This window comes from Mesoplodon densirostris, chromosome 5 (genome assembly GCF_025265405.1).
Source record: "Mesoplodon densirostris isolate mMesDen1 chromosome 5, mMesDen1 primary haplotype, whole genome shotgun sequence".
NCBI lineage: Eukaryota > Metazoa > Chordata > Mammalia > Artiodactyla > Ziphiidae > Mesoplodon > Mesoplodon densirostris.
Genome location: NC_082665.1, coordinates 56,712,437 through 56,729,277, shown reverse-complemented (window position 1 = coordinate 56,729,277; position 16,841 = coordinate 56,712,437). Strand labels below are relative to the sequence as shown.

The window sequence follows — 16,841 nt, the reverse complement described above, 5'->3', positions numbered from 1 at the left end:
CCTTTTCCCATGAAAGCCCCTTTTTGGTAAATGTTATTACTACAGTCTCTATTTTAGTTCTCATTTTAAGAGCTACCATTTATTGAGAACTTCTAATTCTAGGTCTGTATGTGGGTTTTGGTATTTACTCCTTTCAACAGCTCCATAAGGCAGACATAATAAATAACCTAGTAGACGGTATGGATTTGCCCTCAGGTCTCCAAAGCTGGTTGTTTGGGTACATCACCACTTTTTGGCTCCCTCTATTCTTGCTATCCTGGTTTAACCAGCAAAGCACATTTACTGGGCAGTAGACATGTCAAGGGTGAAAGTATTCACATTCAGATAATACTGTGCTGTTGTTTTCAAAGCAGTCCATGTTTCATGAGCCTGCAACAAAAGGAAACTCAAGTCATGATCTCTGAGTATTTAGAACACATGTTGCATCAATTATTCTGATTATCATGCAGGTATTCTTAAAAGACTGAGAGAAATACAGTGGAAGAATAATACTGAGTAAGGTTTGGTTTTCACACTTTTAGTGACCTGTTTACTTCAGTGCTCAAATGTTTTGCAGTATGTGAGGGGCCACAGTATGAACAAATGTAGTAGGGTCTTGTTACATTATGGTGTCTGTCAGTTGATTACAGCAATGGTAGGCAGGAGTGTACTTGAAAATTTCAATATTCCATAAAGAAGACACAGTCTACCAGCTTATGTAATTATTTAATTTGCTGAATAAACAAATGTCTTGTTTTAATATTTCTACATGATACCTGTTGGAGAAAAACAGGTATAAAACTAAATGCATTATTCAAGCTGGTGGTTTTTCATCAACAAATGCTAAGCAGAAACTGATCCTAGTGGATGAACTAAAACCCAGCCAAGCAGAATAAGGATAGGACCCAGGCCCCAGAAGAACAAGGACTTCAATTTCTTTATGACATTATACAACCCTCATGCCTGGTGATAGTGAGAGCCTGATACATGTGAAAAGAAAGAAGAATAAGTGAAGGAATTAATTAATTTATTAATTGTACATTTTTGTTTTCTAAGTTGCTAAATTGTAGAGGGAAATCATGAGTAATTGAAATTCTCAGATAATTCAGCAGTTTCGTTTTACCCGGAGTTTCAATGTCATCTTCCATCAAAAAGGTAAGCACAACACAGCAAAAATTAATTAATTAATTAATTAACTCCTACCCCCAACATCTTCTTTAAAAATAAAAAAGAGAGAGAGATGGTGTGTATGTATAACTGAATCACTCTGTTGTACACCTGAAACTAACACAACATTGTTAATCACTGTACTCCAATATAAAATAAAAAGTTTGAAAAAAAAAATTAAATTAAAAAAATAAAATAAAAAGAGAGATGGTGAAAGGCCATTTGTTTCTAATGCAAATACCTGATCAGCCAGTGTGTTTCCCCATGTATTCGGACTGTGGTCTGGGTTCCAGTAATCCTGAAAATATATGTGTCTTTTGAGATGTAGGAACTGGTTTGATGGCTCCTCCAATAAAAATGGTGCTCCCAACACTCCTGTAATTGAGTCCAAAAGCACAGCATTTCTTAAGGCAATGTTTTACATTTCAGTGTTTCCTCTTAAAGAAAGTGTGTCCTTTTAAAGCAGCTGTGGTCTTTGGGAGGATGGACAACTGAGAAGGAAACTCTGGAAAAGCTATGCCCTGGGGGAGAAGGCTGCTCCTCAGTCCTTTGGCATCATTGTACTGTCACAACCCTATGTGACCTGCATATCATACAGCATGAAAACCAGTGCTGTGTGGTGGTGGAGAAGATTTTCAGAATTTCTGTTCATGCATGGGAGCCTGCAGACTTAAATTCAAATTTCAGCTCTGTCACTTTTTTAGGCAAGTTGCTTAGTTTCTCTGAGCTCTAGATTTCTTGTCTATAAAGGGTACAACAGTAATAAAAACAATAATAACACAGTAAGACAATAACAGCCTTACTATAAGGATTGGATACATTAATACATATAAACCACTTGGTTCAAACCTGGAAGTCTACAATCTTATTCTTGCTTTCCTAGCCTTCCAAAATAGAACATATCTTTCATTTTGAAGTAGACTGACCCAAATCTGACACTGTAGTTAAAATTGTTAACATTGATAGAGCCTTCTTTAAATCAAACAGGCTTGCATTTTCTATCTTCTTCCCACTCTAGAATTAAGAAAAAAAATAAATTTTAAAACCCATACTTCTTTAGGATCTTGAAATTTTAACAGTCTATATTGTGCTTTCATTCTTTTTTTTTGCAGTATGCGGGCCTCTCACTGTTGTGGCCTCTCCCGTTGCGGAGCACAGGCTCCGGACACGCAGGCTCAGTGGCCATGGCTCACGGGCCTAGCCGCTCCACAGCATGTGGGATCTTCCCGGACCGGGGCACGAACCTGTGTCCCCTGCATCGGCAGGCGGACTCTCAACCACTGCACCACCAGAGAAGCCCTGTGCTTTCATTCTTAAAAAAAACTGCAATCACGTTCAGAGTTGTAACTTGAATCAATATAAAGGAAGAACATACTCCTGACTTATTCATGATAACAATATAATCTGTTCATTGCTTGTGATAAAGAAGCATTTATTAAGAATCTAATTGTAAGTAATGTTACATTAGACACTCTACATCTTCATCATTAACAAGCCTTCATTGACCAATAATCTCTATAGATCAGGGTTACAGTGAGTTTGCTATAAGATATGAAACCTCCCTTCTATAGGAGAGGGGATGAAGGGTCCAAGATACAAAATAAAACAAGGCAACACAGGATTTGATTGTGCTAAGGGAGCTTAGGAGAAGGTGTTGATATGAAGCATTGGAGCACTGGAGCTCAAGCAGACATTTTCATGGTCAGGGAAATTGCTTAGCCTATTCCTTGAAGAAAAGAATATATTTAGCATAATGGGAGAAGGGGCAAGTCTGTTAATCTGAAGCTGAAAGAATGATGTGAACAAAGGTATGACATTAGGAATCTAAAGACCAATGTCTGAAAACAATGGTTAGAGGTGGCTGGATTAGAGTTTTAAATAAATAAATAAGTAAATAAGTAAGTAAATAAATAAATTAGTTAACATTTATTGAGCATTATGCTGAATGTTTTACCTGAATTACCTTATTTAATACAACAAACCTAAGAAGTGGTACTGTCTAATTTATTATGTAGACAAGGAAACTAAGGCACAGAAAAGTTACATAATATGTTCAAGGCTACAGAGCTAGTGGGAAGGGGAGATGGAATTCTCTCTGCAGAGCCACTGCACTATATTATTACTAAGAGAGAGGAATGCTTGGGGCCAGATAGCAGTAACAGTAATTATACAAATATTTTATATTTACAGAAAAAAGGAAATAATCATTCTTTACACATTCCTTATGATCTCATGCTTTCCCAAGCTTGGCCTTGAGCTCTAAGCAGCATTCTAGTTATCAGCTCTAGTTTAATTTGTCAATCTAGTCAGCTCTAGTTCTAAACAGGTATTGAAAATGACAGCTTCTCTGGATATTATACATCAATCAAGCTGCCTCTGGGTGCAAAACACTGTACTACTAATGGAGGATTGAAAAATGACTCAGGGGACTTCCCTGGTGGCGCAGTGGTTAAGAATCCGCCTGCCAATGCAGGGGACACGGGTTCAAGCCGTGGTTCGGGAAGATCCCACATGCTGCAGAGCAGCTAAGCCCGTGCACCACAACTACTGAGCCTGTGTGCCACAACTACTGAAGCCCGCCGACCTAGAGTCCATGCCCTGCAACAAGAGAAGCCAATGTAATGAGAAGCCCGTGCACCACAATGAAGAGTAGCCCCAGCTCGCCGCAACTAGAGAAAGCCTGCATGCAGCAACAAAGACTGAATGCAGCCAAAAATAAATAAGAAAATAAATAAATTTAAAAAAAAGAAAAAAGGAGAATGACTCAGATGTATTGTCCATTTATAAAAAGTTAGCAATTTTATTTATTCAATGATTTAAAAATAAAAAGCAAATGTCAACTTCAGAAGATAATAGTAACAGATGCCAGAAGTAATACTGACCTGCTGCTAGGTAATCTAATCAATATAATCAAACTAGCATGTCTGTGGAAGCTATCCTCTAAGATGACCCCCAAAAATCACTGCCTCCTAGTATTCCTATCCTGTGTTGTCCCCTCTTTCACTTAGTAGGGTTGACATGTATAACCACAGGATACTGAGGCAATGACAGTGTGTGATTTCTGTGGCTAAAACATAAAAGACATTACAGCTCCTGCAGTGCCCCACTCTTGGATCACTTGCTCTAAAGGCAGTCAGCTGCCATGTGAGAGGGCACTCAAGCAGCCCTGAGGGAGAGGCCCCCATGTCAAAGAACTGAAGTGTCCCACCAACAGTAATGTAGGTGAACCACCTGGGAATCTAATGCTTTTGCTCCAGTCAAACCTAAAGAAGACTACAGCCCCCATTAATGTCTTTACTGAAACCTCATGAGAGATCCTAAGTCAGAACCTAAGACACTTCCAAATTGCTGACCCTTAGAGACTGTGAAATAATAAGTGTTCATTGTTTTAAGCTGCTAAGGTATGGGGAAAATAGTTATGCTGTAGTAGATAACTAACACAATGCATTATAAGCACTAACAAATGTCAAGGTAAACTGTTAATCACCAGAGTTGAGACTAGGATGAAGGGAGGTCAGTAGGGCATAAAATATAAGAAGGAGTTAACTCACATAGAAAATGAACTTATGGTTACCAAAGGGGATAGCAGGGGGGATGGAGGGGCAGAGAGATAAAACAACAAAGACCTACTGTTTAGCACAGGGAACTCTACTCAGTAGCTTGTAATAACCTATAATGGAAAAGAATCTGAAAAAGAATATATATATGTATAACTGAATCACTGTGCTGTACACTTGAAACTAATGCAACATTGTAAATGAATCATACCTCAGTTAAAAAAATACAAAAAAGAAGGAATTAACTGTTAAGGTTATACAAATTTTGTGCCATAAGACCTCCACTTGCCTCACCCTAGTTCCTACTCTGAAAATCATCATTGCATGGAGAGACAAACAATAATCCTTGCCACTAAGGAGCTCACATTATATTCAGAGTTTTAAAATAATTATAAAAAGATCTATTGTGACTAGGTATCTGAAGGGGGAGTGATTAATTCCAATACTGGCAGGAAGACCTCACAGAGAAGTTGGTTTTGAGTTAACCTTCAAAGGATGTAAAGTTTCCACAGCCAGGAGGAAGGGAGTGGAAGCAAAGAGCATACATGTCAGGCTGAGGAAGCCTGGAGAGCCGAGGCACAGAGGAGCAGAGTAAGGCACGTGTTCAATGACCCTCGCTTTGCCAATGTGATTGAAAGGTAGGGTTGTTTGTGGTGTAGATGTGTCAGAGGTTATGTTGGAAAGATGAGCTGGAGCTCCATTCGGAAGGATTATTGCCATCATACCAAGGAGTTTGGACTTTATAAATAATTATCATTTCTGAACAAGAAAAATGATAGGATAGATATACTTTTTTTTTTTTTTTTGCATTACGCGGGCCTCTCACTGTTGTGGCCTCTCCCATTGCGGAGCACAGGCTCCGGATGCGCAGGCTCAGCGGCCATGGCTCACGGGCCCAGCCGCTCCACGGCATGCGGGATCTTCCTGGACCGGGGCACGAACCCGCGTCCCCTGCATCGGCAGGCGGACTCTCAACCACTGCGCCACCAGGGAAGCCCTGAACCATTTTTTATTGTACAATTCAGTGGCATCAAATATATTCACAGTGCTATGCAACCATCACCACTATCTCCAGACTTCATCATCCCCAGTAGAAACTCTGTACCCTTTAAACAATAACTCCCATTACCCTCTCCTCCAGGCCCTTGTAACCACCATTTACTTTCCGTCTCTATGAATTTGCTTATTCTAGGTACCACAAGTAAGAGGAGCCATGCAACCTTTGTCCTTTTGTGTCTGACTTACTTCACTTAGCATAACATCTTCAACGTTTACCCATGTTGTAGCATAGGCCAGCATTTCATTCCTTTCTAAGGCTGAATAATATTGTGTATGTATATGCCAACATTTTGTTTATCTATTCACAGATTAACCTTTGCAAAGTCCGTTGTCAGTATTGTGGAGGACAGGTGGTAAAAGGAAGAGAGCAGAGTGAGATACAAAGTCGATGCTCTTCGAATAGTCCAGATGAGAGATTAGTAGGACCAGAATCAGGTAAGTGATAGCAGGAATGGGAAGACAGGATTGATTTGGGGAGAACAGAAAACTCTCATTCATCTGGGCTGATTTCTCTGGATGAACCAGCATCAAAATTTTGGTTTTACCTGGGATGTGTTAATAGGTGACTTTTCAAATTTCTCTTCATTCTTTTTGAAGAAAATGTGTCAGTTACAGTGCTACATGTTTAATGTAGATTTTTTCTATTAAAAAAAGGGAAACAAAGGTAGTGGCTAGGCAAGTAGACGCAATACCATCAATATCTAATAAATATTTCTAAAAAAACTATGTTTAGAATATAATTTACAGCCACATAAGAAATTACAGTAATCGCTTAAAATGGTGTTACTTGGAATCATCCAAAAGTAAAACCAATATTCTGTACCATAATTATCCTGGTGCATTGTACAATAACTAAGAAAAAAATGCTATTCATAAATCTTAGCAGAGAGGCATGCTTTAAAATATAAGCCATAGCTATTTTAAGCTCTAATAATTCTGTCTTTTGTAAATCTTCTATCTCTTTGCTCATGGAAAATGTTCCATCTCTTCTTCCCCCCACCTCCCAGAACAAAGTTCCTACCTCAGCATTATGCGCCCAACAGGCACCCAATAAATATTAATTGGTGGTGATAACATCACCCATGAGAGAAACAGAAAGCAGTATTTATTATCCTACTTCACAAATGAGAAAATTGATACACAGAGATGAAATGACTCACTCAAGGTCACATAGTAAGTCAGTGGCAGGGCTGGAAATAAAATGGAAGTAATATAGAAGGGCATGCTATTATCCTCTCTGCTTGAGAAATTTTCCCTCCCTTTTTCATTCTGTCTGATCAACCCTGAAAGTTAGTGAGAGCAAGATCAGAGTTTTGTGTTTGTAAGCCTAGATAATACTGCTGGGGATTGAAACTGAACCCTGAGTTTTATTATTCTTTCGGTTTTTAAATATGTGTGTATGTGTGTGTGTGTGTGTTTTAATGTAGGCAGTATCAGCCAGGTTAGTTTTAAACTTTATAATCATAAGTCGTAAAAAAAATCTTCCTCTCTTCCTTTCCAACTCCCTATATACCCTCCTTGCTTTCATGCTGTATCACAGTCAGTTGTAATAGGACATGTCAAGCTTCGTCCTATTATCTAAACATTTCTGGAATATCCTCTGTAGAAAAGTCTGTATGACAGAAATAAGGCAGACACTTAAGAGTGTGGAGAGATTTGAGATCACAGCTCTCCCCATGCAAGCCCAGAAGGATCAGAGATCCAGAGTCACTTCTTACTCCTGCATCTCCATTTTATGCTCTGCAAAACAAGGCTGGATCATATGATCTCTTTCAGCTCTAATATTTCGAACTGGAATATATTCATAACAAATAGGTCCTTAACTGAAAATTTCTTTCTCTGTATGGTATTATATCATTGGAAGCATACAGAATATGCTAAATGGGCACAACCCCTACTACTGTCAAGGACTTTACATGCTGAGACTTATTTCTGTCCGAACTGAGACAGACAGAAATAAGTGAAAGGGAAGTCAAAATAGACCTGGCCAATAATTAAAGCAAAACAAATAAAAATGTATTCCCATTAGGCACAAAGAGATGAGTGCCCATCACAGGCTGATAGGCAGTGTGGAAGTAAGGAAGCTATATAATTAGAAGTGGAAAGACTTCCTATATTGCCATCGCCCAGAGGAGGTTGAAAAAGAGTCTTTAAATTTGATAATGAGGAAATGACTGAATAGTCTATATACTATGCTCATGACCGTGAACTGGTCTATATACTATACTCATAACTGTTCCTACTTGTGGTAAGAACCTATACACTGAAAAGATCAGAAAGCCTGATGTGCAACTTAAGATGCAGAATGGAAGGGCAGAGTCTGATGGCAGATTCCTTTTTCTCCCATGCAGAGGGGTCTCATTTAGAGCTCCCTCTTGGTAAATCCAAGAGACATAACTTGGCATGTCCAGCTTATTCTTCCTTTTTCTTCTTGAGAGTGAGCTGCCCTTTCTCAGAACTTGCGGTTCTGGTTCTGCAACCTGAAATCGTATATGAAATTCGCCCAATTCTGGGGTCCCGTCACCTGGCCCTGTACATACTTATACTATGCTATATTTTCCTAGTTAGCCTCTCAGTGATAAAGGAAATGGGTTGCTTTACATAATCAACTCTGGTTTATTTCTCAACTTGATCAAAACCAGGACTCAGAAGGGGAGTGTTGTGTGTCAGAAGGTGTCAGAGAATCCAACAGGTGTGTTGTCACAGAGCCTCACTAAGAAACAGGGAAAAAAAAATTAAAAAAAGAGCATAGACCAGGGCACTCAACTAGCAGGAGCTTGTCTTCCCTGGATGGCTGCAACTGTAAACTCGTTCCCTCATGTAACCTTCAATGTCTATGAAGGATTCGATGGGGACAAAAGACACTAGAAGTCTGGCAGATTCACAGGATAGGCCCTCATCTAGCTATTTCCCTTAGGCGCTGGGTGATACTGAAGTTTGTACTGGAGATGGAGATTAGCAGTACAGTCCTGCCACAAGCTCAAAAATACTTAGGAATGGGATTCTGCAAGTAAAGCACTTAGCACTCAGTATAAGCAAGTAAAGAATAATATTTTTATTTACTATTTTGTTGGACTGAGTCTCCATCCCTGTCCTTAAAATGTTTATGTCTTAAAAAAAATGAAATAAGTGCCCAGGCAATTATGTGTGCTTATAAATTAAGTACTAAAATAAAGTATAAATGGTCACTAGTAATTAAGTACAAAAAAGGATGGGGAGTAAAGGATATACAGATGTCTTGGAAATATGATAAAATTTTCAAAGATCTCTCTAATTGTAGGAGAAATTTTATAATTTTATGAGAGATTAAAATACGCATGTTTAGGTTCATAGTTTTTGGACTTGGATATTCTCTGCGTTGTAAAGAATTTTCTTTACAAATAATGAAATTGTTATTTTTTTCCTTCCCACTCTAAACTTTAGTCACTGACCCAAAACTTTGTGGCAGAAGACTGAAGAGTTGTATTTTAGTATAATAGATTTTCTCACTTGGCTGCAATTCACATAAAGTTGAGAGAGAGAGAGAGGGAGGAGAAATTTGGGTTGTGAGAGAAAAACTGTGAAGAAGAAAAAGAAAGGATGAAAGTGAACAGAGAAATCAAGAAAAGAAATCAAAGGAAGGAGAGCTGGAAGAAGGGAGGTTACAAAGGTTACAAACGGTGAAAAGCCATGGGGAAAGGGGCAGGGCAAATAGGGGAAGTATAGGCAGAAAACAAAGAGGGTTGATGGAAGCAAACTGGAAAAAAAAAGATGCTGAACTACAGGACCAGCTTACAAATCCCCATGATTTTATTAAACGGTCTGTTAATAAAACACTTCAAAACTGAACTTTTAACTCGGGAACTTCGGCTTTATTGACGTTACCATTGCCAATGTGTCGAGTACTTTGAAAAGCAAACAGAAACTGGTATTACCTGAGTTTAACTTCAATCTGTTTTAACCCACTCTCAGTGCACTAACATACACCCACATACGTGCTCACACGCATGGCCATGTAATTCCCTGGGGCATAGTTTTGACGCTGGCAGGCCTTTTATTAGTTCTGAATTTTGTGGACAGAGACATCTGTGACTCACAAAAGGCAGCATTTTATATGATTCAATCAATGGTGACCCGTTCTGTGTCACTGCCTATGTGTGTGTGGATGGGATTCCCAACTCTAGAGCCATGACCAATGGTGGCACGTGGGTAGGAAAACAGTTTTTCTACAACATCAAGAGTGCTCAGTGAATCTAGTCACAGGCAGTGGCATTTTTTCTCCCACCAAGTTATTTTCCAGTTTACTCTCACTACCCACCTCTTTGACAGCATCAATCAATCTTAAGCCAAAGTGAGTAGGTAAAATTAAGAACAAAATCTTTTTTTTTTTTATAGTTCCCATCTGGTTAGGTGATGCCTTTCAAAATTGAGTTCTTTTTTTTTTATTTGGTTGTGTCAGGTCTTAGTTGCGGCGGGCGGTAGCTGTGGCATGCAAACTCTTAGTCGCGGCATGCATGTGGCATCTAGTTCCCTGATCAGGGATCGAACCCAGCTCCCCTGCCTTGGGATCGTGGAGTCCTATCCACTGCTCCACCAGGGAAGTCCCGAGAACAAAATCTTATATAATAAACTAAAACTATATCAGGGAATACAGGCTCTCCGAGGAAGTGGAGGGCTGCAGTGATGACTGAGAAGGTCCATTCCTTCTATGCAGAGAGGAAGGCAAAGGGAAGGATTGGAGGTGCTGACAGTGTTGTGGGGAAGAAAATGTGAGCTTAAAAGCTCTCGTCAAAAACAAACAAACAGGGCTTCCCTGGTGGCACAGTGGTTGAGAGTCCGCCTGCCGATGCAGGGGACACGGGTTCGTGCCCTGGTCCGGGAAGATCCCACATGCTATGGAGCGGCTGGGTCCGTGAGCCGTGGCTGCTGAGCCTGCACGTCCGGGGCCTGTGCTCCGCACTGGGAGAGGCCACAACAGTGAGAGGCCCATGTACAGCACAAACAAACAAACAAAAACAAACAAAAAAACCTTCCAAGACAAAGAGGACTTGGTTACTAATCTGGTTTGAAAAACAAGAGCTGGAACTATGCTAGAGAAACAGGCCAAAGGCAGTTTATTTCTTCCCCTGTCTAAAACCGGAAGGCATACTTGTACTTTATGGATAGATCTGACCATAAGCCAACAATATGGGCATGAACCCTCAAATTGTTTCATGGATGGGTCAACCCCAAGGACTGCTTTACTTACCCAGTGAAGCACTTTCCAAGTATGTGCATTGTCCATATTTCCTCTTTATGAGAAATAGGGCTGTTTCATTTTTAAAAGTGCCCTGTTTCAATACTACAAAACTATGGTAATCAGAACAGCATGGTATTGGCATAAAAACAGGCATATGAGAATAGAGAGCCCAGAAATAAACCCACACACCTTCAGTCAATTAATCTTCGACAAAGGAGGCAGGAATATACAGCGGAAAAAAGACAGTCTCTTCAGCAAGGGGTGTTGGGAAAGCTGGATACCCACATGTAAATCAATGAAGTTAGTACATTCCCTCATACCATACACAAAAAATAATCTCAAAATGGTTTAAATACTTAAATATAAGACATGACACCATAAAACTCCTAGAAGAGAACATAGGCAAGACATTCTCTGACATAAATCATAGCAGTGTTTTCTTGGTCAGCCTCCCAAGGCAAAAGAAATAAAAGCAAAAATAAACAAATGAGACCTAATTAAACTTAAAAGCTTTTGCATAGCAAAGGAAACGATAAACAAAATGAAAAGTCAACCTACAGATTGGGAGAAAATATTTGCAAACAATGCAACCAACAAGGGCTTAATTTCCAAAATATACAAACAGCTCATACAACTCAATATCAACCAAACAAACAACCCCATCAAAAAATGGACAGAAGACCTAAATAGATATTTCTCCAAAGAAGACATAGAGATGGCCGACAGGCATGTGAAAAGATGCTCAACATTGCTAATTATTAGAGAAATGCACATCAAAGCTACAATGAGGTATCACCTCACACCAGTTAGAATAGCCATCATCAAAATGTCTACAAATAACAAGTGCTGCAGAGGGTGTGGAGAAAAGGGAACCCTCCTACACTGTTGGCGGGAATGTAAATTGGTGCAACCACTATGGAGAACAGTATGGAGGTTCCTTAAAGAACTAAAAATAGAATTACTATATGATCCAGCAATCCCACTCCCGGGCATATATACAGAAAAGATGAAAACTCTAATTCGAAATGATGCATGCACCCCAGTGTTATACAATAGCCAAGACATGGAAGAAACCTAAGTTTCCATCAATGAATGGATAAAGATGTGGTACATACATACAGTGGAATATTACTCAGCCATAAAAAAGAATGAAATAATGCCATCTGCAGCAGCATGGATGGACCTAGAGATTATTGTACTAAGTGAAATAAGTCAGACAAAGACAAATATCATATGATATCACTTATTTGTGGAATCTAAAAAATGATACATGTGAACTTATTTACAAAACAGAAATCGACTCACAGACATAGAAAACAATCTTATGGTTACCAAAGGGGGAAAGGGGCAGAGAGAAATTAAGAGTTTTGGATTAACAGTACTACATATAATGTAGATAACCAACAAGGACTTACTGTATAACACAGGGAACTATATTCAATATCTTGTAATAAACTATAATGGAAAAAAAATCTGAATTTGAATCACTTTGCTATACACCTGAAAGTAACACAACATTGTAAATCAACTATACTTCAAAAAAATTAAAAATTAAAATAAAAGTGCCCTGTTGAGGTGGAACAAGTTGGGTTTGGGACTTTTCTTTAAATCAGTACAACGAGGAACTGTTCTTGATTATGTCCTGGTTTGACTCTATTTTCTCAGATAAAATCACCCAGCTCCCTAACTTCTGACCTTTTCTTGTGGAACCAATGGCTACCATATTGGCTATATTGCATTTTTGGGAGGAGGTCTTGTTGTGTGTTCTGCTGCCTATCTGATGCCTGCATATCCCATACCCGGCAGTGCAGTGACAGAGGGGACAGTTTGTGTGGCAGAAAGAAGAGTTTTGTTCTCAGAAGACCTGGATGTAGAATTTAGATGTATATCTGGCATTGATAATTTTTTTTTAATTTTATTTATTTATTTATTTATTTATTTTTGGCTGCATTGGGTCTTCATTGCTGCACACGGGCTTTCTCTAGTTGCAGCGAGCCGGGATACTCTTCATTGTGGTGTGCAGGCTTCTCACTGTGGTGGCTTCTCTTGTTGTGGAGCACAGGCTCTAGGCTCATGAGCTTCAGTAGTTGTGGCATGCAGTCTCAGTAGTTGTGGTTCACGGGCTCTAGAGCACAGACTCAGTAGTTGTGGCACTCAGGCTTAGTTGCTCTGTGGCATGTGGAATCTTCCTGGACCAGGGCTCAAACCTGTGTCCCCTGCATTGGCAGGCGGATTCTTAACCACTGCACCACCAGGGAAGTCCCTGGCATCGACCATTGACTGACTGTGTAGCTTGGTCATTTAACTTCTCTAAGCCTCGGTTTCCTCTTTGTATGAGACTCATAACACCTATTTTCAGAGTGATTATGTGAGTTGAAGTAACATATGGAAAGACCCTGACACATAATAAAGATTTAAAATAGTAATATTACTATTTGATGTCTTATTATAGGAGAAGGCAATTCTGGACCTAAATGCTAAAGAGAGGATTTTTGTTTTGTTTTTTTAATCAAATCATGACACTTAGACTTCTAATTGTCTGACCAGGGAATCAGCCCCAATGTGTATAAGTTACTATTTTGGGAAAATCAGTAAAATAATTTGGGGACTCTGCTCATAAATTTAATTACCTGAGTAGGCTCTTCATCATTTTTGGCTTCAGCTTTACCACTAGGGAAATGGATAACGAGATCTTTTCCCTACTTACTTCATATTAAGTTCTAGACAAAAGTAATTTATTAGACAACTAATCTGTAACAGAGAAAACTTTTTTAAATAATAAAAATGAACTTTTAAAAATTGTTGTTTTCTTATGACAAGCAGAAGGGCTCCAGGAAAGTGCAGATGAATAGGCTACATTCTTAAATGAAAAAGGAGGGGGGGAGTGGGTGGGGAAAGAAAAAAGTTGGTTCAAGCTACTGTTTCCTACTTTAGAGCTATGTGATTTAGAAAATGTCAGTTAAACTAGTTTTTAGTGTAACAAATGAATCTGGTTCTAAAGACTGCAGTCCCCTCCTCCTGTAAGCAGTAAAGGATTCTTTCCTGAGATCTGTAGGGTTAATCCAGCAGTGTAAACCTCCCTCTGTCCTTGGATTCTGATCCTCAACTTGTTCTTTCATGAACTTCAACTACTTAATTTTACTTACTTATTTATTTATCAATCAAGTAAAGTTAGTCAAACCAGTCATCTTTATAGGTAGACATATTTTCATCTCATCTGGAGTTAAAGTTAATTCCAACTTGTTTTTAAAGAAAGTCAATGAAAGTCAGTTTACAGAACCATTTTCCTTTTGGCCGTTTTTTTTGTGTGTGTGTGTGGTACGAGGGCCTCTCACTGTTGTGGCCTCTCCCGTTGCAGAGCACAAGCTCCGGACATGCAGGCTCAGTGGCCATGGCTCACAGGCCTAACCTCTCCGCGTCATGTGGGATCCTCCCGGACCGGGGCACAAACCCGTGTCCCCTGCATCGGCAGGTGGACTCTCAACCACTGCGCCACCAGGGAAGCCCCGGCCGGTATTTTTGACTCTGCAGTGTTCACAGGTGAATGTGGACCAACTGTAGTGCTTTTACTCTTGCGATCATCCATGATCACCCACTCTAAAGTCAGCTGCATGGACAAGCAGTTAAGGCAAAGCATTGTACTGATGGATTATAACCAGCCCCTGACTTCAGTTTACAGTTGCTCCTCAGACACACTCTTAAACTGAGCCAGCCTCACTTACCTCAGCTGGATGTGTGGGCTGTAACTGGGTGTGACTGTATTTGCCTTGATGATAACTTCTTAATAATAACTTGGCTAAAATTTGCTAAATCCTTTGTTTAAACATGTCCTAAATGCAAAGTGCAATACAGATGATTAAAACTCTTTGTTAAAATTATTCATATGCTTAGGAATAAAGGGCTAATCATATGCACATATATATGTGTACACACATATCTAGATTCATACTCTAAATATATATCTATATCTATCTGTGTGTGTATCTCAAGCGAAATACGTATTTCTTTTGCTTGGGTCTCAAGCTTATCATAAAATTAGAAATTTATTCTGATTTAAGCACCTTCATCAGAAGTATTTATAAATTATAAAAATTTAAGCATGAAAATAATTTACACCTTTATAAGTATTTGCAGTTTTGGATACAAAATGACCTCTCAGTTCAATTCAGATATAAGCCACTGAGTTACTGGGTCACTTTGGCAGCAAATCATCTGGACTTCGGTGCCTTCAGCACTTCTCTGAGCTACAGCTTGCCTAAAAGGTTAATGAATTCACACTCTCAAGGTCCCTTAGGTTTCCACATAATTGTATCATGTAAGTATTACAGTTTATAAAAGACATTGAAAATTTTTCTTTGTTCAAAGAGCACTTCTTTGGAGGTAGCAGTTAAATAGACTTCTTAGCAACAATAACATGTTAATACATAATTAGGAATAGAATGATCGCACATACAATTAACACTAACATGTCCAAAACCACAGCATGACACAATAGTTTGGTTTCCTCAATGCTTTAGAATTGGTCTATGAACAAAACATGTTTGTTCATTTCTTTAAAAAGTCAAAAGGGGTTATAAATCAACCTAACAGTTGTAAAAGACATGGTAAAAAAAAAAAGAAATAGGCTCTTACCTATAAGCAATGTTGAACACAGGGCCACTTGAAGCATTTTATAGGCCATGATTCCTGTTTTGGAAAGAAAAGATTTATTTATTTTAATTTAGACTGAGCAAAGCTTTAGGGCATATGGGGTACTTTATAGGAATATGAAGCATTTGCTGCATACCTGGAGGCCGTATGAGCTGAGACAAGTCAGAGAGGCTGCTGCATGAGATGGCCTTTTTATATAACTCCTACCTTTTTACCCTTTGGACTTTTTGAATTGACTTTTTACAGGCTGTTCTTATATGGGCTGTGTATTTATTTACTAATTTTACCATCCACACAGACTAATGTAATGTTAAAAAACATACCGAAACAAAACAAAAAAGGTGAAAAAACTGGCTCACTTACACATCGCTGTGGGGATAGAAAATGGTACAGTCACTTTGGAAAACAGTTTGGCAGTTTCTTACAAATCTGAGTGTACAACTAACCATACAACCCAGCAACTGCACCACTAGGGATTTATCTCAGTGAAATAAAAACTTGTGGGGCTTCCCTGGTGGCGCAGTGGTTGAGAGTCCGCCTGCTGATGCAGGGGACATGGGTTCATGCCCCGGTCTGGGAAGATCACACATGCTGCGGAGCAGCTGGGCCCGTGAGCCATGGCCGCTGAGCCTGCGCGTCTGGAGCCTGTGCTCCACAACGAGAGAGGCCACAGCAGTGAGAGGCCCACGTACCGCAAAAAAAAAAAAAAAAATTGTGTTCTTACGGAAACCTGTATAAGAACGTTCACAGCAGCTTTATTAGTAATAGGCAAAAACTGGAAACAATCCAGATGTCCTTAACAGATGAATGTTAAATACATTGAGGTACATCTACACCATGGATTACTACTCAGCAATAATAATATAATAAAAACTATCGATAGACACAACTTGGATGAATCTCTAGGGAATTATGATGAGTAAAAATAGCCAATCTCAACTGGTTACTTCCTGTATGATTCCATTTATATAACCTTCTTGACATGACAAAATTATAGATGAAGAACGTTTTAGTATTTATTAGGGATTAGGGATGGATGCGGGTGGGTGTGGTTATAAAAGGGCAATACAAGGGACCCTTGTGGTGGTGGAACTATTCTGTATCTTGACTGGTGGTGGATTTGTGAACATAAACATGATACAACTGTATCATCTTCTTAGATTCCACATACAAGTGATACAAATGAATTGATTTACAAAACAGAAACAGAC

General features: G+C 39.2%; 1 protein-coding gene across 1 annotated transcript; it reads right to left on the bottom strand.

Moving 5' to 3' along the window:
• Positions 1-279: 279 nt before the first annotated feature.
• Positions 280-15,661, bottom strand: C5H3orf85 (chromosome 5 C3orf85 homolog). Its single transcript, XM_060098808.1, has 3 exons — positions 15,613-15,661; positions 1,388-1,521; positions 280-369 (listed from the first exon to the last, which is right to left on the bottom strand). Exons 1-3 carry the CDS (start codon positions 15,659-15,661, stop codon positions 280-282), a joined length of 273 nt encoding a protein of 90 aa, XP_059954791.1.
• Between the last annotated feature and the right edge of the window lie 1,180 nt (positions 15,662-16,841).